The sequence below is a fragment of the Hylaeus anthracinus genome, unplaced genomic scaffold, assembly GCF_026225885.1.
Source record: "Hylaeus anthracinus isolate JK02 unplaced genomic scaffold, UHH_iyHylAnth1.0_haploid 12002, whole genome shotgun sequence".
NCBI classification, from domain to species: domain Eukaryota; kingdom Metazoa; phylum Arthropoda; class Insecta; order Hymenoptera; family Colletidae; genus Hylaeus; species Hylaeus anthracinus.
In genome coordinates this window covers 15,268,363-15,288,964 of record NW_026534349.1, presented here as the reverse complement: position 1 = coordinate 15,288,964, position 20,602 = coordinate 15,268,363, and the positions used below count along the sequence as shown (strand labels likewise).

The following is a 20,602-nucleotide window of genomic DNA, read 5'->3' as shown; positions in this document are numbered from 1 at the left end:
TTAGATTTCTTCAATTCTTTATACAATATAAATTAAACATAGTTTACACAATTGAAAGTATAGTTTTGAATATAACTTTTATTTACCGTTACAAATAATTGATATAAAAATTAACAAAATAGAGATTCAAAATACATACAAGCTATGTATATGATAACAAATCAATTTCATATAACTATAAGTAAAGATCAGTTACCATAACAGTATCATAGTGTTATTACATTAACTTTTCAATTGTATTCTCTATTTATAATATGACTATTTATACCATCTTTAATCACGAGTAAAACATTGTACCTTTAAAGTATACCATCAATGCGAAATTCATTCAGTGTTAAATATACTAATTGCATCACATTTCCAAAAAAATATAAAAATTCGTATTACAGACTAGGTACCACTAAATTCAAGAAATTCATAGCAACTTCAAATCCAAGGAAACATGCTGCGTTTGCTGGAAAAGCGCGAAGCATCACAGGCGCACATCCTTTGTATAACGCTTTCGGTCCCTCTTCTTTCATTAAAAGTACAAAGACGTCTCGAATTCCACGTTTGTAAGTACCGTCTGGAGCTAAAAACGTGACAAAAAATTAACGTAGCAATTCACGATGACGTACAATTTTGGTAGATTATGTCTAGAACAATTCAGGAGCAATACATACCACTTTGTAGACGGCTTTTTAACACATCAGGTGGCATTCCAACGATCCAATTTGCGATACCAGCACAACCACCAGCTAAAATTGTAGGAACTATTCCGAGTTTTCCTCCCTCCGGAGTCATCCAATTTTTCAAACATTCGTACGTCATAAAGTACATTCCACTGGCAGGAATATCTAAAAGTTTGAGAGAATATAATAGTTTATGATAGTATAGAGAAATAACGTAATACAAGAAATTTAATATAACATCTGCCTAAGAACATTGAAAGATTGAATAGTTTATGATAGTATAGAGAAATAACGTAATACAAGAAATTTAATATAACATCCGCCTAAGAACATTGAATTCTGTATGGATCTATGTAATCCATGCATCTTATGGAAATGTTATTTATAATTATACAGCAAGAATAGTGTGTGTGTGGGTTGCTAGATAGAAAGCATCCTGTTTGATAGGGGACATCAAAGCATATAGATAACAGTTAACAAAATTCAGTTTCCTTCGAACCAGCGTACCATCACTGGTTTTAAGATCCATTTTTCTTCGCTATTCGAATTGTAAACGGATAATGACGGTTACGCTAATTTTTGTTATCACTTTGCTGGTATATAATTCATTTTTCCTTTTTTTTCTATTTAATATAAGTTTTACACGATTTGAACATAATATTGCTTCATGCGAATCTGAGATTATATCTTCCTCGTAGTTGTTTTCAAAGCTGCCTCTTTACGATACAGATTTTCCTAGAAGCGACGTCACGTTTAATTGACACGAGAACAACGCGTGTAGAACTAATCGAACAATGAATTAATGAATAAATATATGTCGTTTAGAACGAGTGCTTTGGGCATGTAATCGATATCGGCGGTGTTTGGGAAGTAAAATGTCCACAAGGATGTTCTTGTGAAGTTCAAAGATTCGCCGATTTGCCTTTACATCGATGGATTCGAACGAGCCAAGACCAGGTACGAAGAGATCCGTTCTTCTCTCTTTAAGACTTAACAAATTTGTTCATCCGCAGAACTTATCCAACGACGCTGATTTCGAGCTTGGTTTAAGTATGGACAATGCTATTTTTACGGAATTTTTGAAAGTAGCAATTTGTGTCGTTGCCGAAGATTACGAAGAACTTTTGGATAAACTTCCCTCGGATATACAGGTCGATATTACCGAATGAAACATAATTTTTTATACGATATCAGGGGTAGGGTATCCGAAATTAACATCTAAATCCATGTTTCAGATTTTTACGATACTAGAATCTGGGATGGGTGATTTTGAGATTCTTTTACAATCTACGACATTCCAGCGTTTCACAGATTTAATATCTTTAGACATACAAGGCATCGATTACGATGAACCTGGACGAAAAGATTTAAGTAACGTGCAAAAAAAACAAGGAGGAATCGTATTATCCGTTGATTCTTTGTATTCGTTAGGTTTAAATTTGTTCTATTTGAATTTGGAACGAGTGAAACTAACCAGTCTGAGTCCAACAAAAATAAACAAAGCCAACCTTGTGATCAAACCGATGAATACACCGACCGACGATCAAAATATAAACGATCAATTGCTAAATACAGGACACAGATTGATATTTTTAAGTCAACAAAATAGCGGAGAAAACGACGACAAGGAAATACTTCCTTACGATATTTATAAACAAGAAATGGAGGGTTACAAAGAAACCGTTGGACTTTTCACTGGTTTAGGAGCTTTAACTCATTTAAGAGTTTATGATTGCGCTTTGAAAGATATATCATGGCACATGTTCGACGGTTTGAACAGTCTTGTTTATCTCTCACTAGAGAAAAACAATCTAAAGTTTATTCCAGAATTTTGTTTTTATGGTACGCCTAACTTAAAAGTGCTTTCGCTCGCTAGTAATCAGTTATTGACGCTTAAGAGCGTTGACTTAGCTGGTTTGCTAATGCTCAAAGATCTCGATTTAAGAGCAAATAATTTAACTTTCTTATCGGAATTATCTTTCCCTCCTTTTCCAATGCTCAAGTTTGCGGATTTCCGAGAAAATCCTCTAGATTCCGTATTTCCAAGGTACTTTAATGTTTTCGATAGTTTCTATTTAATGAGTTAACGCACGAAAATAAATAGGAAGCATACAACGGTAAATAATACTTGAATAAAACATCGTACGCATATCTTTTACTTTTAGTACTTTCGAAATTATGAATACAACGCTGAGACTATATCTGGGCGGCGAGGACTCGAAACTATATTTGCAAAAAAATTCATTTCTGGGACTACATCAACTTCAAGTCCTACATCTTTACAATCTGGAAATACCTGTGTTGGAACGTTTTGTATTTCAAGGAATGCCAGAGTTGCTAGAATTAAAAGCACGTGGAAATATCTCGAGTATAGAATTCGACGCGTTCGTAGATTTAATCAAATTGTCGGATCTCGATTTTAGTCGCTGTCATATTCGTAAGATATCCATGGATGCTTTTTATGGATTAGAAAATGTTAAGCGCATAGATTTGTCTGACAACGAATTAGAATTTATTCCACCTGGCTTATTCGGAGTGCAACAACAGAAGGAGCTTAAGGAAATCATCCTTTCGAGAAATAAGCTAACTTCGCTACCTCTGGACTTTTTCAAAATGTTACGCGTTCCAAATAAACAACCACAATTAACGATCGTAAGATTAGATGGAAATCCATGGGATTGTACTTGTTCCATGGTTACATGGAATCCTCAATTGGTAAGTTTAACGAAATATATTTATTTTTGGTTCGTGTATAACTTATAAAACATAACGAAGCTCGAAGTAATTGTAATTTACTAAAAATAGGTAAATAGATTACGAGAAACAGCGCCGCGATGCTCAACGCCAAAAAAGTTGCGCAACTGGGGAATTTTCCACGCATTGCGTAAAGGTGGTTTGCAATGCAGAACTTTAAAGAAGAAACATGTTAAAAAAGTTTCACTGGAAAGAAGTTATTACAAAGATAACAACATTATCAGTTAGCTAATTTACAAGTAATTAATGTACATGTATAAAAAAAATTAAAGAATATAAGAAATCAATTGCGTTCAGCTTTTAAGAAATGATTGTAAAGAAAATGTATGAATTAATTCTGTATTATAAATTCGTGCACAGATATATAATGATATACAAAAATAAGAAAATTTGAAATAAGACTTACGAAAAATATTGGAAATTAATAAAAAGATGATGTATTAAGATTTATTCGTAATTAAAATAAATTACAAAGATAAATAATAAGTTGATTTCGCATACCTCTTAAGAGAGTGGCACAGGTACCTTTGTAAATATTTCTTATTCCTCCCTCTCTGTAAAGTTGCTTTACGCAATCAGTAGGTCCTTTGTATTTTGGTTTTGCGTCACCTTGTTGTATCTGTAGAAGACATTTTATTCTTTCACCAGGTGCCATTATAAAGGTTGTAAAGATACCGCTGAATGCACCAGCGTAAAATAATTGTAAAGGTGTTAATTGTTCGTCGTCGGTTGTCCTTATTAATTGCTTGCCAAGGCCAAATCCGTAAAAGCTTATAGCAAATATTGGAGCCACACCGCACAAAGGTGCGGCCATACCTGTAGAAAGAAATAGCGAAAATAGTTAGGCAAATTAAGTGTCGTATCTTTCTTTAAATTTTACCCAGAATGTTTTAACAATTCGGGAAAGTCAGTGAAATATATTTTTGTATACATCAGGTCTGTTTTGTACCTTGCAACTCCAATTATAAGACTGTTTATTAAATAAAAAAAGTCTTGTATAAGAGTAATTTTTAAAAACACCATCACATCGTAATATAAATAAAATGTAACAGTCGAACTTGTCCATGTGCGAATTGTAAAAATTTTATCGAGGAGCGAGGATTCCATATAAATTTGATACTTCATGTTCAAAGTGGTCTTAAATCGCAATTTTGTAAGGAGCTGTGCTCATTTTATGTTCCATCAAAGCAATGTAATAATATTCTGAAATATTTCATACATGCCAGATAACACGAAATCAAATGTTTCAAATTATATTTCTGCATGCATTACAAAATCGTATAATTCCAATTGTACAATATATATACCTTTGTATAAACCATGTATTCCTTCCCTTGCTATTGTTTTTTTAGCACAGTCCAGGGTTCCATTATATAAAGCTACCTCGTTTGGACCAGGGAAAGGCATGGTTTGAAGACGAACCTGTAAAACATAATTTCTTTTATTCAAATAATCATTTTAATGCAGAAAGATACTAATTTTAATATGTAAAATACTGAAAAAAGAAAGATGTTTGATATAAAATACGGTGAAAAAATCCTGGAAAAGCCACAAATAAAATTAAAAAATTGATTCTTCTCCCAACTTTACAACTAATTCAATTCCACAATCTCTATAATAATTAAAAATATAAAACTTTCGAAACAATCGACTACAATAAAAAAATAAAATGCTTTAAAAACTGATTTATGTACCAAATTTAATAATGTTAGAACACGCGATGCTTCCTCTACTTAACATTTCCATTAGGAGAGCCAGTCCTCTTCAAGAAAAAGGAGTTTAATCCTAAGTAGGATTTAGTAATCCTACTTGGATTAGATACAGCTGAAAAATGGGGGATGATCTTTTACATCGAACCTTACAGGAGTTTTCATTCTATTCTATATACATCTGTTATTATCGTTTACAATATAAAAAAAGTGTGTTCCTACTCGAATGATTTTAAAAAGTTAAAAACATCGCTAAAAACGATTTTCAATCAATCTTTTATCAATGGATCTCTATTTTTGATACTGTATAATCTGTTGCATTATTTATTAGCTTTATTGTTTTACCAGAAACTGCTTTATCAAAATATAATACGATTTGTGCAAATAAAAATGTATAATATACCGACTTACATGTAGCATAAAAGTGATGCTTTTAATCTATCAGCGATCTTTAAACTTGATTATAATAATATAACCTACTTTTATCGTATCCAAAGGATGTCCTGCGATTACGGTGCATATTCCACCGAATCCTCCGCTCAAGAAATATTTAATTGGACTCTCCTTATCAGACATTTTAATTATTATTTATCTAAAACAAGATTCACAGCAGATTTATAAAACGAACAATCGACGCTTATAGACTCACAGTATATAGCATATCCCTCTATCACGACAATGACCTGGATAAACCTATATAGTTGTGTATGTATATACTTATACTTATATATATTTACTTGTATACTTGCATTGATGCATTAACCTGCGTGAACCTGTGGTGAACCATAATTACCATGAATGATGATATAACGATACAAGAGGAAGTAACGTTATGATGCGTATTATCATAGACGAGATGATATATTCAATATCGCTTTGATAGTTGAAGCAATATCATTATCAATATCAATACAATTTTCTCAGTCCTACCCTCAACCTCGTCATACATCGCAAACATTTAACATGATTTTATTTACTGAAGGTGAAAAACGAACAACATTTTTTTTACAAAATTTGACTCACGACCAAGTGAGATTTTAATTTTGTAAATTATCGATAATGAACATAAACCTCAATGTTACTTGATATTATTTAGTAGTGTCAAATAGTGTGCTCCGGATGCGAAATGAAACGCATTGTCTCTTAAAGTAAATTACGAAGGTTAGTTTCATGTGGTTTCGTGTTTTGAATTCTAATTTGAGAACAGACGAGATCTGAACTTGCGTTAATATTTAACGAAAAATTATCGTTAAATTTTGGAATTATTTGTAATTGTATAGAATTCGAAATTTGTAAAAGCGAGCCTAAATTTGAATTATTTATTAAAAGGTGTAAACAGTGACAAACTGGAATAAAACCACGTGTCAAATTACATGTAATAATTCAGAGTAATACAAATTTCATTTGGTAAATTGATTAATAACAAGAATAACAAAAAAAAAAGAAAGAAATGTCAAGACGACCGGAACATTTAGCTCCGCCCGAAGTGGTAAGAATAATTAATATATTATATTAATTTAATTAATATTGTTTATTTTAATGATTTTTTTTGCACAGTTTTATAATGAATCCGAAGCTCGAAAGTATACACAAAGGTATGATCCTTCATATTTACATATGTATCCTCTGTATTATTTAATCTATAATGACATGTCTTCTAATTTTGCAGCTCTCGGATGATAGAGATACAAGAACAAATGTGCGAACGTGCCATAGAACTTCTTCTATTGCCAGAGGATAGAACTTCTTTAGTTTTAGACATCGGATGCGGTTCTGGTCTAAGCGGCACTGTACTTGGAGAAAATGGGCACGTGTGGATTGGAATTGATATAGCTCCAGCAATGCTTGGTATATATATGAAATTTGTATTATTAAAGCTATATTGTTTATGATCTCTTTCATTATAGGTATAGCTTTGGAAAGAGAAACCGAAGGAGATTTAATTTTGGGAGATATGGGTCAAGGAATGCCATTCAGAGCTGGTACTTTTGACGGAGCGATTAGCATTTCTGCTTTACAGTGGTTGTGCAATGCTGATAAAAGTTCACATAATCCGTCAAAACGTCTATATAAATTCTTCTCGACGTTGTTTTCATGTTTATCAAGATCTGCCAGAGCTGTATTTCAGTTTTATCCTGAAAACAATGAACAAATTGAACTAGTAACTACGCAAGCTACAAAGGCAGGGTTTTATGGAGGTGTGGTTGTTGATTTTCCGAACAGTACCAAGGCAAAGAAATTCTTTTTGGTTCTAATGACGGGTGGACCTGCTGCCCTTCCACAAGCTCTAGGTGTCAGCGACGCTGACGCAGCTATTTCTTATATTGCTAGAAGGTAATTTCCTCTATTAGACTTCTAAAACTTTATTTTTCTTTTGCATCAAGTACATTATGTTATCTCCTTTTAGAGAGCAAATTAAAAAAGCAAGAGGTAAACCATTAAAAAAGAGCAGAGATTGGATTACTGAAAAAAAGGAAAGACGACGTAAGCAGGGAAAAAAGGTTCCAGAAGATTCAAAGTATACTGGAAGAAGAAGATGCGGTAGATTTTAATATGCGATAGATTTTATACTGAACTCAACAAAATCATTTGCATCTTCAAACCTGTACATGTAATATAATAATATGTATATATATTTTCCTAAATGTATATATAAAATGCAAGTTCATTACCTGTTTTGTACACTTGTTTTGATACAAAGTTTTAGATAATTTTAATGCCTTCTTTAACTAGCTTTATAAATAGCCGATACTTCTGGTATTTTTCGTAGTTACATTGCAGCTAGATTCGTTGACGCGAGTAAAGGAAACTACAAAACCACAATTCGTCGTAATTAAAATTGATAATGTTCTTTAAAATTTTTCAACGCATTGTACAATAATTTAATCTGGTATTAAGAATTTGGACAAACTCTTGTAAACATCACTATGGACAGTTTGTTTCAATTCTTCCCTATCTAGCCAACAATGTTTAACATTGGAAGAAATATCACCGCTTATATATTTTGCTAGAAAATAAAAAATTTTTGCTCCTTCTTGTCCTTTGGCTCGTATCTCTTTGGGATATGTATATTTATAAAAGCCAATTGGTGCATTCCCATAAAATTTTACCTTCACATTACTCCCACAAAATTCTTGTACAGTTCTATTTGCAGTCTGAAACAATAGAGATAAATAAGATCCTATTGATACTCTATTCAGAAATCTGTACTATATAGTCTTGCCTCTATCATTGTTTCTTCATCCTTCCTTATACTTTGGGGAGGAATCCAAAAATTGGTGTTCCCTATATTTTGTTCTGTCAATAACATTAAATGTTTATCTAGTTTACGTTCTAATGATGAAACCCCATTGTCTTCTACAATTTGAATAAGCACAATACGAACTTTGTTTTATACATTACAGTATTGAAATAATTTTCAGAAGTAAAACTACAGAGTTATATACCGCTTTCTCTTGGTGCAAATGTAAATTTCTGTAGTTCTTCTTCGGCAGAGTCTAGATAGTCTTGCGTAGTTTGGTGATAGACTATATTTACATCGTCATTCTTAGATGCTTTTTGTTTTTGCTCCTTTTCCTTCTCGACTTTTAACTCAAACTCTGACAATAAACTATTTTCAAATTCTATTTGACGTAATAGCTCCTGATATCTAACTTGTATATCTAGCATTGGTTTTGTAATTATTGGGTGACGTTCTAAACACACAGCGCTCATTAGGTCCCATTTTTTCACAACTTCTGTATTTTGTGATAATGCCCGCAATATAACCTTAGATGTTGACGAAGTACCTGCGTGAAGACTTTTCTATGATTTAAAGAATCTTAATGTCGTTTAGTTTTATGATTCATTTGTAGCTTCTCGCTACGAGAGTGACTGACATTCGATACAATAAATTGAAATCAATTAAATGAACAACTTACCCGGCGTTAAGAAAAATGTACTGTTCGGTGTGGGTAACGTTAAGATTCTCTTCAACATCATTATTTCATACTCTAATAAAAACGATGAAAGAAAACGTTGATTTTTAAGAGATGATAAATACAGATAAACAATGTATGTCAACACTGTATAATTGTAATAATATCCGAATTACAGGCAACAGTCTATGCAGTTCTGAAAATACGTTGAATCTAACGACTATACTGGACTATATATTGTTATAGTGGCTATACTAACCATACATAACGCATATACCCAATGATACGAATTCGTGTCACACGATAAGAAATATATTTCATAGAATTTATACAAATTTCGATGTATACTATCTAATTACATTTCGGTCGTGACGAAGTAAATAAGATATAATATATAGAAATAACAAGTACATAACGAATCCTCTGCATCAGCCTACCAATGAGTTTCTGTTGCAAATCCCGTCGTCTTGTTTACAGAGTTTTCTTCTTGCTGGACGAAGTATAGCAGACGGTTTCTCTAACAGAAATTATTTTAACTTTATGTCAACGCAAGTAAACGTATCGATCAAGACAAATCGACAAATCTAGACAAATCGAAAAACGAATAATACAGAACCAAGTTCTTCTTATTATTCTCGTATTGTTAATTTGTTAATTACGCATTTAATCTATATTTTGTGTGATGTGATTCCGATAAAATTTCAGGCGTAGTACGTGATAAGCATTAGCAGTAATTGATAGTGGTACCTGGGATAGCTGTCTGCGGATATTATTATTTTTTTAACAACGTTCAGAAGTAAACTGGTAAAACACCTGTCAAATAAAATTATTGATATGTTGAAAGGTTGAAGGTGAAAAGATTTTTTGTTTCTTGTCAAGCTTCTTAACATTCCTTGAAAACGTAATTACAATACAAAATTAGAAAAAAAAAACCGAATAACAAGGAAAAAGGAGTAGAAAATCGTTTAAAGCAGGATTAACAATCAATATGGCTGGGCCAGATTTACCAGAGATTCCACCACCTTTAAAAAGTCTACAACAAAGTTTGAAAATAGCATCTACTCACGACCAACGAGATCCTGTTGTTAGTTATTGGTGTATGTATTTGCTTTTGAATTAATCGTAGATCATTAGTTGTTTAAAAAAATGTAATTATAGTTTATTAATACAGGTCGACTGTACGCTCTTCAAAGAGGGTTGAAGCTTTCGACCAAGACACCTGAAGAGACGAATTTTTTGTTAAAATTAATAGATTGGTTGGAAACAACCAAAAAGGAATCGCGAGATAACGAAGCTATTACAAACGATATAGCTGCCCAGGCACATTTAGAAAACTGGGCACTGAAACTCTTTCTCTATGCCGATGAAAATGACAGAGCATCTAACTTTGGCAAGAATGTAGTGCAGAGTTTTTTTACAGCTGGTATACTTTACGATGTCTTGACTGTATTTGGTGAACTAACTGAAGAAGCTGCGCAAAATAGAAAGTACGCCAAATGGAAGGCGGCGTATATTCATAATTGTTTAAAGAATGGCGAAACTCCTGTACCAGGACCAATCGACGATAACACTGAGAACATTGATTCTGGTAAAACCATGGATGAAGGTATATCAATCATGTTTGTTGCTTTTGTAATGCAAAAACTTATTAACTTTTTTTTATTTTTTTAGCAGAGTCAGTTAATACTCCTACCTCACCTAAAACGAAAGAAGGAGAAGAGTTGTTGAATACAAATACAGATGGATCGATCGATAGTTCTAATACTGATTCATTCGATACACCGCGCAATCCAATTAGCACAGGGAACATTGGACAATGGTCTTCCGAACTTAAAGAAGACTACGATGCGAGCACGAGAACGGAAGGTACATCCCGAGTAAATAATTCAATCGATTCGTATGCAATTACTTGAACGATAAGAGTGCATATTTAATAGGAGGAGTTGAATTGTCACTAGAGCAAATGAACAAGGCACAAAAGTTTATTAAATGGGCTGGAAGCGCTTTGAATTACGACGATGTGCCTACAGCCGTGTCAAATCTCCGGAAGGCTTTACATCTTTTAACCACTGGCGAAGAACTCGCATGATTGGAAGCAAGCTTGATTATCGATCAATTTATCAGCTCATCTAGATTAACGATTTATATTTCGCAATAAAATCTACACGCGGTTGATCGACTTCTATTGCTTATCGACAGTAATGTAAATACCAGTGTTTGCAATTCAACTAATATAGAAGTAAAAACGTTAAGTTATTTATTGAAACGTTTACATTATTACAGCTACGCCGAATATTGATGATGTCTTTTGAGTATATAAACTCCGTCTTTGTACGCGTATAAAATCGAAAACGAATCGGCGTTTGTTCTTTTTCGTGGCTGTCACGAAAAAGAAGCGATTCGAAAATTGATAATAGTTATCGGTAAAAATAGAAACAGAACTAATCGCACTGGGTGTTTCCATTGTTATTTAATTCTTATACGCTTATATGTTCAGCGTTATATTATAATTGTATTCGCGCGTACATCCTTTAAGGCGCGTTAAAGTTTGTAAGTGAAGCTAGTTATTAGTACTGTACATATTGGTTTTTTTCGTATTTAAAATATTTCGTGCTGTTCTTACGTACTAAAAATATGAACCACCCAGGGAACGAACAATATTCTTGATTTACGAATGATTTCAAAAAGATTGTACATATACGTTTGTTCATACGTGTGACTGTGCTGTCCTTTTTTCACTTTTATTTTCATGTTACTTTCTCGATAAAATCTTCATCTCCGTCGACACAAAAATTAGAATATTCAAAATAAATACTATTAAATCAGATTACGCGAGCAGAAGGCTAAATTACTTAAGGCCGCAGCTGGATGACATGAACTAAACGGGTTTACTTTTGCTTTACTTTTTGATTGTTTTCACGTTTTTTTTGTCCGTATGGTTTTATCAGGCTCTACAAAAGTGCATGTTCAGGAAGAAGAAGAAGCGGAAAGAAACAAGAAAACAGTGAAAGGAAACGCGCGCGTGCATTACAATGCCAATATCGTTAATTATCATCTAAGGACATGTACATACATACATATATCTTAATACGATATCAAGGAGAACACATTAATTCGAATGGCAGTTAATACCTTGTGTTTGAGCTAATTGTGTTTCATGGCCCTCTGAGGGTGACTAGACTAATATCGTCGATCGTGACGATATTCTTACTCTTCAAAGTTCAAAGTTCAAAGTTCGAGGCTTACGATTCAGAGTTTTAATGGTTGCAATGCTTTCAAAAAGTACGCCTCGCACGCTGAATGAATACGAAACTCGATCGTCGCGTAACCATTCGCAACTAATAAATGAGAAATCGAACATTGATCGAATCCATCGGCGTTCGTGGACCCTTCAGAATTAAAAGGATCGTAATCCTCCCTCGTTTTCTCTTTTATCGGTAATCAATTTAAAGCGAAGTACAGTCTCGACACGTAAGTTCAATCCTGTTTTTTGGTCTTATCGTCGACTCCGTTCGCCGTTACCGGTTGTGCATCCTCTCGTCTTAATTGCCAGTCTATTACCAATCGTCCTGTCAGCATGAAGAAGAACACCTAAAAGAACGGCCGAATTCAAACAGACTTTTGTCACTAGCGTTACAGAATTTTTGAAATTTTCGTACGACTCTCACCAGTGCTGGAGCGATTCTCTCGAATTTATCGTTGACCATGTAGTGGGAGTACACGGCCATCAACATCAGCAATAACAATACCGCGTTCGATGCGTTCTTTACTTTGTCTGAAAAGGTAATAATAAAATGGGACATTTTTGTAAGGTATAAAAAGAAAATGTAGAAATTACGCAAAACGAATTTTTCTACGTAACGAATTATTTTAGTAGAAAGATTAAAAAAATTTTCTTACGGCTGGGCACTATCGCCATCGCAAGTCCACAGATGATCTCGAGGGATCCGACAACTCGTCTGTACCACTTGCTCGGTACTTTAAAGTCCAGGGTACCAGAAAGAGGAAACACCTTTGCATATTTTACGTATTCCTTTCTCTGAAAGCATAGCGATAGAATCGGTTAACGAAATACGACCATAGAGATATTATAATATGACTATAAACGCAACAGAGGGGCAGAGAGTGGATTACTCGAGGCAAGGAAAATTATCACAGTTCCTGGCTAGTAAACATCGCGCGCTGGCATGGCACGCAGACCGATATTTGGCGCGCAACCAAAAGGTTGACGGTTTGCTAGAACTTTGGACATTGGGTAACAACAGCAGACGAAAATAATCTCACGAGGCGCATCGGAGAAAACGAATTACATACATTAAAATTTGATCGCGCTTAGGAAGAAGCTTCGGACGCTTAAACGTCGACGAAACTAAATGATTTTCTATTTTCAGAACGTCAAACGAATACGCGCAAACTTTCGACGAAGAATATCGTTCGATTAATTTCGGATAACGTTGAAATATATTTTAATTAAATTTTACGTTCCGAAAAGTATACGTTGGATGTTTTCATCGAAACAAATATTCAAAGCTGGCCGTTAAAAAGAAAACTGTTGCTCTCTCGCGGACTGTTACCTTTTCGAAATTACTCGGTAATATGAAAATAATAAAGTTGAAATAATAAAGTTGAAAGTCTGCTAATAAAAAGAAGAAACGAGCGGGCGGGCGCGCGCGCGCTTGTGTTTGTACATGTTTACGCATCGACGAGTATTTTTTGATCGAACAGATAACGAGAGAACGCGAACGCGGACGCGTGTTGTACGCATGAAAAACGGAACGGCGAGAAAAGCGGAGGACAACCACGAACGCGGTAAAGCTGAAGAGGGAAAGAATGATTGGTTAAAGGTGACAGCTAGCACACGTCACGGTGGATCTACGATTAACCGATTAAGACGGAGGAAAAGGTAGGGAAGGAAATACTCGTAGCGCGAGAGCGACGTTAATCAGTGACAAAGGCAAAGTAGGAGAACGACGGGCCGTGGGGCGACTTCGATGATCGAACATGCGAAGAAAGAAGATTGCGCGGTGAAAACGCGGTTCGTGAGATGGGGTGAATTTCTGTTACATAATTACGCGAAGAGCAGGCTGTGACTCACCAAGTCCTTGTGGAGATCCTTGCTGATATGGGAAGTCAGCTTCATCGTACCGACGAAAACAAAAAAAATACCGAGTAGGACTGAGAGAGATTTTAGAACGATCGAGCCCATATTTCGACAACGTGAAACCGTTGGTGACGCGAACGCTGGTCGTACAGAAGAATCGATTCGGAATCTGGGCTGGACGGACGACGAGCTGTAGCCGCGAATTCGGGGTGTTGCGCGAGCTGGGTACGCTCGGTAAAACCGTCCGTCTCTTACCTATACATATCTACAGATTTTCAAAATTTATTCTCTCGCGAGCGTCCTTAGGAATTATTCGAATCTTACAAATGACGGCTATGGCTATGGACACGATATATCGTTGTTCATACTTCCTCTTTTCCTTCTCTCTCGGTTTTGCTCGGCCTATTCCGACTGCGACAGCGCAGAGCGCGCGCGACGCTAGGACGCCGTGCGTCGCCGTCGCGTTACCTTCTGTCCTGTAACGTAATTGGTGGGGTTTCTAGAGACGAGTTAGCCGTCGTAGTATTTGTCGTAATTCTAACATATGTATACATCTCGACCGGGGTCTCTTCGAGATCGAAAGAAGCGAGAAGCTCGGGTCACTTACCTTTCAAAGACCTCGCTACTGCTCGCTACGTTAACGCTTTACCGACTGGTAACGAAGGGACGTATAATTCAATAATTATTTTACCCATTACAATCTTCTAATAGTTTTCTGATTATTATATATAATAATCGTTCGTACAACGTTAAAGCATAAAGTACTATCTCGATAACAGGTGACGAGGTGTCGGTTATCCTAACAAGTCTATCAACTATCCCGGTCGGTAAAGCGTTAACCTAATCCATCGTAACCGCAAATTAAAAGCGACAGGAAAGTTATTTTATGGTATTATTTATTCGAATGAAACATCGAAAGAAATGTTTGAGAGGTCGTTGAGGACAGAGAGATAGTACGGTGACAATGTTATTTTATTAGGTGTAGAAATTAATTCTGTGCCTCTGTATTCGATTATCTAAAGTTGTAAATAATTGAATATAAAGGAATAGAATTAATTTCTACCCCTAATATTACTTAAAGTTAAAAGGCTTAAACATAGATTAAACAAAATAGCACGCAACCCTCTGTAAACTATACGCGAGGAGTTTTAAGGTACCATTCTCTACTGTTCGACTGTTGTATATTATGTACACGTGTTATTTACATACTTTTACATAATTTCTTTTTAATTTCTTCTAATGCGTGGCTAACAGTCGTGAACAGAGTTGTTTCGATCATCCAGTACCATCGCATTCTCGGTCGAGTTTTATACTTTACTGACACTTAAAATGCAAAAACTGTTAATTAAACCCTCGTGTTCCCTTACAGACTTCATCTTTCGATAGATTCTTGTTGCTCAAGTACCAACTACATCGCTATTATCTTGTTGGAAACGTCTGCAAGTTCTTAACTTTAAAGAAGAATCACTCGCATCCAGCGAATTCATACTACTATCACTGGTGTTATTTATGACAATAGTCATATTTGCGTTGTTATTCGCTAAGCATACTGGTTTCTTGCGGCGCGCGAATAAAACTACTTTTCCATGGATGTTAGCCGGCGCAATCTTCGCGTTTGTAATATTGGACTTGCCAAGTGATATATTTAACTCGTGTACGTCTGCATTTTTTACCGTGCTTTCTCCTTTCGAATCGTTCTCGGGACCATTTCGAATAACGTTATCGTCGTTGCAATTGTCCAAGTTATCATTACCAGTTTCCGAATCTCTGCAGACTTCCTTATCTCCGTTATCGTTGACGTTACATTCATTATCGGGCAATTCAAGGTCAATCGTGGTATTCTTCGAAAGTCCCTTTAGTTTTAAACACCCCGACGACACTTTCTCTACCGTGTTAACGAATAAACAATCGTGGTGCGACAACTCGGTGGAGTTTATTAGCTCACATTCGATTCCTTCCGCTTTCTTCACAGGAGTTGCTAACCCTAGTTGCATCTCTATACGATCTTTATCGAGAGATGTATCGCGCGATTCAGCCGTAAGGAGTTTCGCGTTCGTTTCTTGTTCTGCGTGGAGAGTAAGTGATTGTTCAACGTTGGACTCAGGCAGGTGAATTTTTTCAGAATTTTTCTGTTCGCCGTTCGTCAACGGGTATTCCTTTGCGTACTTAGTGATGATTTCTCCGTTTTCTCTTTCGGCATGTTCCGCGAGAACGACACCAGGCGACGATTGCGTCTTCTCGTGAGTCTCACTGTCGGAAGCATAATCGCGAATAAATTTTTCAATATTCTCAAGATTTTCGTTTTCGATACTTTCATTATTTTCCGAGCATTGTTTGTTCGGTGACGAAGCAGTTACGATAGGTGGACACGATGAAACATCATTGGTAGATGCGTCCGATTTTTCGACAAATTCATTTTGTACTTGTACTCCTTCGTCGTCTTTAAGTTTCTCTTCTCCTATATTCGCTAAGGGAGACACAGTTTGTTCGTCGTTATCGTTTCCGCGATTTCCAGATTCGTTGCATTCGTTGTCCTCGTTTAGGTTAATATTCAACGCCGTTGGACTAATCTCACCGTCTTGGAACTCATTCGAATCTTGTATTAGATCGACGTAGTTCTGCGAGCTCAAGTTCACTTGGTGGGGCCTTGGCGGAGGTTGATTTTGTCTTTCTTCGACGCTTTTTTCTCCATTCTTTTCGTTGCTTTTTTCTCCACACTTTTCGCGGCTTTTCTCTCGATTCTTCTCGCGTTTCGATACTTCGCAATGCTTTGAACGTGTAGTAGATTTGACTACGCCAGACTTTCGACGCGGCCAGCCGCTGTTCTCGTCTTGCTTCTTTCTATCGTCGTTCTTCAATTTACGAGACCCATAATCGTCGTAACGACTGCTAATCTGCGAGTTACCCATCTTCCTGTCCATCGAGGAACGTCCCGTCGTGTTTCTCGGACTTCGCGTTTCTCTGTTGAAGAATTTCGTTTTATCCACGCTGGTACTTCGGAAATTGTAATGCTTTTCAACTTTGTCTCCATAATTTTCTCCGTAACCATGCTTTTCAAACCTTTCTCCGTAGCCATGTTTGTTGTGTTTATGTTTGATGTATTTTTCTTCCCGACAGGATTTGTACGAGGTCGACCTCGCGCGCGATCGATGATCGTCCGTACCAGTCACGCGACGATCTTCTTTGTGTTTAGCTCGATGATGTTCAACATTGTTGGTTCGATAATCGTCTTTCCACGCTATCGCGTTGGAACGATGACCCGCGCTCCATTCCTCTAATCCGAGCTTGTGATGCCGTTTCAAGGAATGTTCTTTCGCGACTTTTTTATCACACGATATATCATTCTCGTCTTTAATATATTTTCTCTCTTCCCTTTTAACTGTACCACCATTACGATAACCATATTTTTTAACTTCTGTATTCAATTTGCGACTAGATTCTATATCTGAACTTTTTGCGGTGAGTCTAACTTCGGTAAAGTTATCGAAATGCTCAATTTTTGTAAGTTTTAAGGAATCGTGCTTTTTGTCGGGTTCAACGGCAATCCTGTCGTTTCCTTCTGTATTTACCGTTTCTGTGAGATACTCTTCGCTCTCGAATTTGATTCGTTTCAAAGTAACAGGTGTACTTGTATCGTCGTTTGTTCTTTTCCCTGTATGATTTACCTTTTCTGGTTCATTTTTATCCCTTGTAATAACTTTCGATATTATCAAAAGGTTCTTTGTTGGTTCGCTTTCAGAATATTGAGAACCTACGAGGGACTGGACTTCCTTCGTGTTACAAGAATTAGTATCATGCAGAGAACCATTTTCCTTGTCGCTTTCAGCTACGTAACCCTCATTGTGCACACCACTGTTACCATTAACGGTAAACTTGCTCGACTGTTTCTCCATCCTTTCCAAGTACTGCTCATCCGCGATCCTCTTACGTAACCGTTCGCCAAAGAGCGTGATAGGCGTTAAAGTGGATTTGCTTAAGTTAGGATCTTTGGTTGGATTATGCATCAAATCTGGTTCAAATGACTCCTCTTTGATTTCGTTAACAGATACAGGAAAATCAGAAGGCTTGCAATAGATATTCACAACAGCTTCGCGGAAATTCGATTTACGGTACTCGTTTGTCTTAGCATACTTGGCCCTCCTAAATGTTACATCGTCGAGCCTATAATTATTATATGTTTATCAAGAAAATATCGTAACGAGAGTAAGAAGAAAAACATCTACTTACTTTTTTCTTAACTCATCGATCATCTTATCCTTCCGTGCGATTTCAGCTTTGGCGGTTTTCAATAAGGAGACCATATTAACCTCCAAATTTTTGTTAATCTTTCGGGAATTTTCCAACTGTACTGTGAGTTCTTTTACTTGTTTCTCTAATGTTATGCGATCGGGCGTAACATTTTCTTCATTTTTTGACGCGAGCTGTGGGTATCATATGATTCCGTGATATTAAACTTAACCTAACTTTGTAAAAAACGAAGTACTGCTTCACGATACTCACTTTCTCGCCATATTTTAATTCGAAACTTGGCAAATCTCCGTAAATATCGGTATCATCTTCCATCTTTTTTATTCTCCTAGACGTAAATTTAAATAAAAAACTGTCATTCTGCCGCTTCTATACACTACTCGTTCTCACCCATTTTCATCACGCAACGGCCTTACGTCAGTGTGTAGAGCTATAAAGCAGACTTTATGGAAGTGTGTAGTGTGTAGTATTACATCTTCCCATCCACTTCTATGTGTTACGCATAATAGTGGAATGCTTTAATTGATAATATTGATACCATATTAAATAACATTCGTAGAAACGTGGCTGCAAACAACCGAATCCGATAAAAAATCTGTTAACGTTTAATATCTATTCATATCTAGGTTGTCAAGTGCCTACCACTGTGCCTATTAGCATTAGCAGTTATATGTATACTGTGATTGTGATAACTGGAATTAAATAAACGATTTGACAAAGGATGAGAAGAAGAATATTTTCTTTAATTTACTTTGAATCCATTATATTTTATTCTCACTACATTTCTAACATGTTTATTGTAATTGTTACTAAAAATATCTCTCAAATGTTGTTGGTGGCTGATAACAAAAAGTACATATTGAATTTGAAGATTTACTACTATCACATAAACACGACGAAGCGACACCTGTTGGAATTGGCGATTCCAATTAAACTGTAGCGATCTTAGAAACTGAACTGCAAATTTCCCTTCGACACCTTACTTTCATTCATCGTTTTTTCTGTAAGATAATCTGTGCAAAATTATACAATATTACGCAAAGTAGATGTTCTAAGAATGCAGTTTTTCTAGTGTAACTTGTACACTTTTCCAATTGCGATGTACAGTCGAGTGTCAGTCGATATGAATCACTTGATACAAAACATCTACGAAAAAATATTCGTGCAACTGGCACCTGCTTTTGAAAGAGTGCAAGATAAACGACGAAAGTTGTGAAGGAATTCTAAGGATCTCGGCGTACCTGAAGTAAGTAAAAAGTTACAGAATCTTTTAGAAAAGTAAAAGCAATCAGAAACAAGTAAGAAGTAAATAGGTATGTAGACTGTCGACTAGACGGGTCAACTCTTAGGCCGATCGTACACGGCGCAACCGATCAGTTTCAAACTTTGACCATATATACATGGACTGCTCAAGCCTACTCTTTATCTTCGACCATACATACATGGACTGCTCAAGCTATAGTATAGTCCGTAACCAACATCTCCCATGCCAAAGTTACGAGTAAGCAGTTGTGCGCAAGCGCTATAGTCAATGGGCGATAGCAGTGGGGAAAGGCGCGAATTGAAATTTTGGACGGTTTGTCGAACTACTCTTTGAGTATATAGAAATGTATATTGAGTATATGTCTATCTACTCAAAGGAACTACTCTTCGACCATTGGTCAAAGCTGCAGTCAGCCTGTCATCGAGATGGAATTTTTGCTATAGTTCTCGAATTCGACGCATGCGCATTAACGTGAAGTCTCACTTTTGGTATGGAGATGTTGGTTACGCTCTGCTTAGTGTATAAAGAGTAGGCTTGAGCAGTCCGTGTATACAGGGTGTCCCAAAAATGTTGTAACACCTTGAAAGAGGTGGTCCGGGAGGTGATTTGAGACAACTTTTTCCTTAGCGAAAATGTTGTTCGAGGCTTCGTTGAGGAGATATTAACGGAAAACATTGATCAATCAGAGCGCGCGTATACCGTTGGAGCGGTCGCGGTAGCAAATGAGCGCAGCCGCCTAGCGCGTTGCCTACGCTCAACCGGCATACTCGCGCTCTGATTGGTCAGTGTTTTCCGTTAATATCTCCTTAACGAAGCCTCGGACATTTTCGCCAAGGAAAAAGTTGTTTCAAATCACCTCCCGAACCACACCTTTCAAGGCGTTACAACATTTTTAGGACACCCTATACTCATGAAACGACAGACACTACCCGGTCGCG

At 36.1% G+C, this 20,602-nt stretch overlaps 7 protein-coding genes across 15 annotated transcripts; 3 read left to right on the top strand and 4 right to left on the bottom strand.

The window, feature by feature from the left end:
- Positions 1 to 58: 58 nt before the first annotated feature.
- LOC128892309 (congested-like trachea protein) lies at positions 59 to 5,982 on the bottom strand. Of its 4 annotated transcripts, none has more exons than XM_054152644.1 (6): positions 5,872 to 5,982; positions 5,615 to 5,726; positions 4,733 to 4,847; positions 3,927 to 4,241; positions 663 to 836; positions 59 to 571 (listed from the first exon to the last, which is right to left on the bottom strand). In XM_054152644.1, the coding sequence occupies exons 2-6, from the start codon at positions 5,708 to 5,710 to the stop codon at positions 384 to 386; spliced, it is 888 nt and encodes a 295-aa protein (XP_054008619.1). In that variant the 5' UTR covers positions 5,711 to 5,726; positions 5,872 to 5,982; the 3' UTR covers positions 59 to 383. The 4 variants fall into 4 exon arrangements, with proteins under 4 accessions (XP_054008619.1, XP_054008621.1, XP_054008617.1 ...); XM_054152646.1 differs by lacking the exon at positions 5,872 to 5,982 and adding an exon at positions 5,120 to 5,249 and having other exon boundaries at positions 5,615 to 5,719; XM_054152642.1 differs by lacking the exon at positions 5,872 to 5,982 and having other exon boundaries at positions 5,615 to 5,811.
- Positions 1,174 to 3,918, top strand: LOC128892306 (carboxypeptidase N subunit 2-like). Its single transcript, XM_054152638.1, has 6 exons — positions 1,174 to 1,267; positions 1,497 to 1,628; positions 1,685 to 1,822; positions 1,907 to 2,718; positions 2,837 to 3,386; positions 3,477 to 3,918. Exons 1-6 carry the CDS (start codon positions 1,232 to 1,234, stop codon positions 3,651 to 3,653), a joined length of 1,845 nt encoding a protein of 614 aa, XP_054008613.1. The 5' UTR covers positions 1,174 to 1,231; the 3' UTR covers positions 3,654 to 3,918.
- On the top strand, positions 5,824 to 7,814 carry LOC128892310 (probable 18S rRNA (guanine-N(7))-methyltransferase). 2 transcript variants are annotated; one of them, XM_054152648.1, is made up of 6 exons: positions 5,824 to 5,839; positions 6,464 to 6,623; positions 6,692 to 6,729; positions 6,804 to 6,982; positions 7,042 to 7,468; positions 7,542 to 7,814. In XM_054152648.1, the coding sequence occupies exons 2-6, from the start codon at positions 6,585 to 6,587 to the stop codon at positions 7,684 to 7,686; spliced, it is 828 nt and encodes a 275-aa protein (XP_054008623.1). In that variant the 5' UTR covers positions 5,824 to 5,839; positions 6,464 to 6,584; the 3' UTR covers positions 7,687 to 7,814. The 2 variants fall into 2 exon arrangements, with proteins under 2 accessions (XP_054008623.1, XP_054008622.1); XM_054152647.1 differs by lacking the exon at positions 5,824 to 5,839 and adding an exon at positions 6,142 to 6,295.
- LOC128892312 (39S ribosomal protein L46, mitochondrial) lies at positions 7,747 to 9,468 on the bottom strand. The gene is made up of 4 exons (XM_054152650.1): positions 9,055 to 9,468; positions 8,581 to 8,922; positions 8,358 to 8,491; positions 7,747 to 8,289 (listed from the first exon to the last, which is right to left on the bottom strand). Exons 1-4 carry the CDS (start codon positions 9,113 to 9,115, stop codon positions 8,017 to 8,019), a joined length of 810 nt encoding a protein of 269 aa, XP_054008625.1. The 5' UTR covers positions 9,116 to 9,468; the 3' UTR covers positions 7,747 to 8,016.
- A 79-nt stretch (positions 9,469 to 9,547) lies between these two features.
- On the top strand, positions 9,548 to 11,878 carry LOC128892307 (vacuolar protein sorting-associated protein VTA1 homolog). Of its 4 annotated transcripts, none has more exons than XR_008461043.1 (5): positions 9,554 to 10,148; positions 10,223 to 10,657; positions 10,726 to 10,917; positions 10,989 to 11,254; positions 11,335 to 11,878. XR_008461043.1 is itself a non-coding variant. In XM_054152640.1 (5 exons), the coding sequence occupies exons 2-5, from the start codon at positions 10,040 to 10,042 to the stop codon at positions 11,138 to 11,140; spliced, it is 888 nt and encodes a 295-aa protein (XP_054008615.1). In that variant the 5' UTR covers positions 9,555 to 9,855; positions 9,931 to 10,039; the 3' UTR covers positions 11,141 to 11,878. The 4 variants fall into 4 exon arrangements, 3 of the variants coding, with proteins under 3 accessions (XP_054008616.1, XP_054008615.1, XP_054008614.1); XM_054152640.1 differs by having other exon boundaries at positions 9,555 to 9,855; positions 9,931 to 10,148; positions 10,989 to 11,878; XM_054152641.1 differs by having other exon boundaries at positions 9,548 to 10,148; positions 11,010 to 11,878.
- LOC128892311 (novel acetylcholine receptor chaperone) lies at positions 11,286 to 14,891 on the bottom strand. The gene is made up of 4 exons (XM_054152649.1): positions 14,147 to 14,891; positions 12,952 to 13,090; positions 12,720 to 12,826; positions 11,286 to 12,642 (listed from the first exon to the last, which is right to left on the bottom strand). The coding sequence occupies exons 1-4, from the start codon at positions 14,255 to 14,257 to the stop codon at positions 12,529 to 12,531; spliced, it is 471 nt and encodes a 156-aa protein (XP_054008624.1). The 5' UTR covers positions 14,258 to 14,891; the 3' UTR covers positions 11,286 to 12,528.
- A 140-nt stretch (positions 14,892 to 15,031) lies between these two features.
- LOC128892305 (histone-lysine N-methyltransferase, H3 lysine-79 specific) lies at positions 15,032 to 19,101 on the bottom strand. 2 transcript variants are annotated; one of them, XM_054152637.1, is made up of 3 exons: positions 18,653 to 19,101; positions 18,380 to 18,573; positions 15,032 to 18,292 (listed from the first exon to the last, which is right to left on the bottom strand). In XM_054152637.1, exons 1-3 carry the CDS (start codon positions 18,713 to 18,715, stop codon positions 15,550 to 15,552), a joined length of 3,000 nt encoding a protein of 999 aa, XP_054008612.1. In that variant the 5' UTR covers positions 18,716 to 19,101; the 3' UTR covers positions 15,032 to 15,549. The 2 variants fall into 2 exon arrangements, with proteins under 2 accessions (XP_054008612.1, XP_054008611.1); XM_054152636.1 differs by having other exon boundaries at positions 15,032 to 18,313; positions 18,653 to 19,100.
- Positions 19,102 to 20,602: the final 1,501 nt, after the last annotated feature.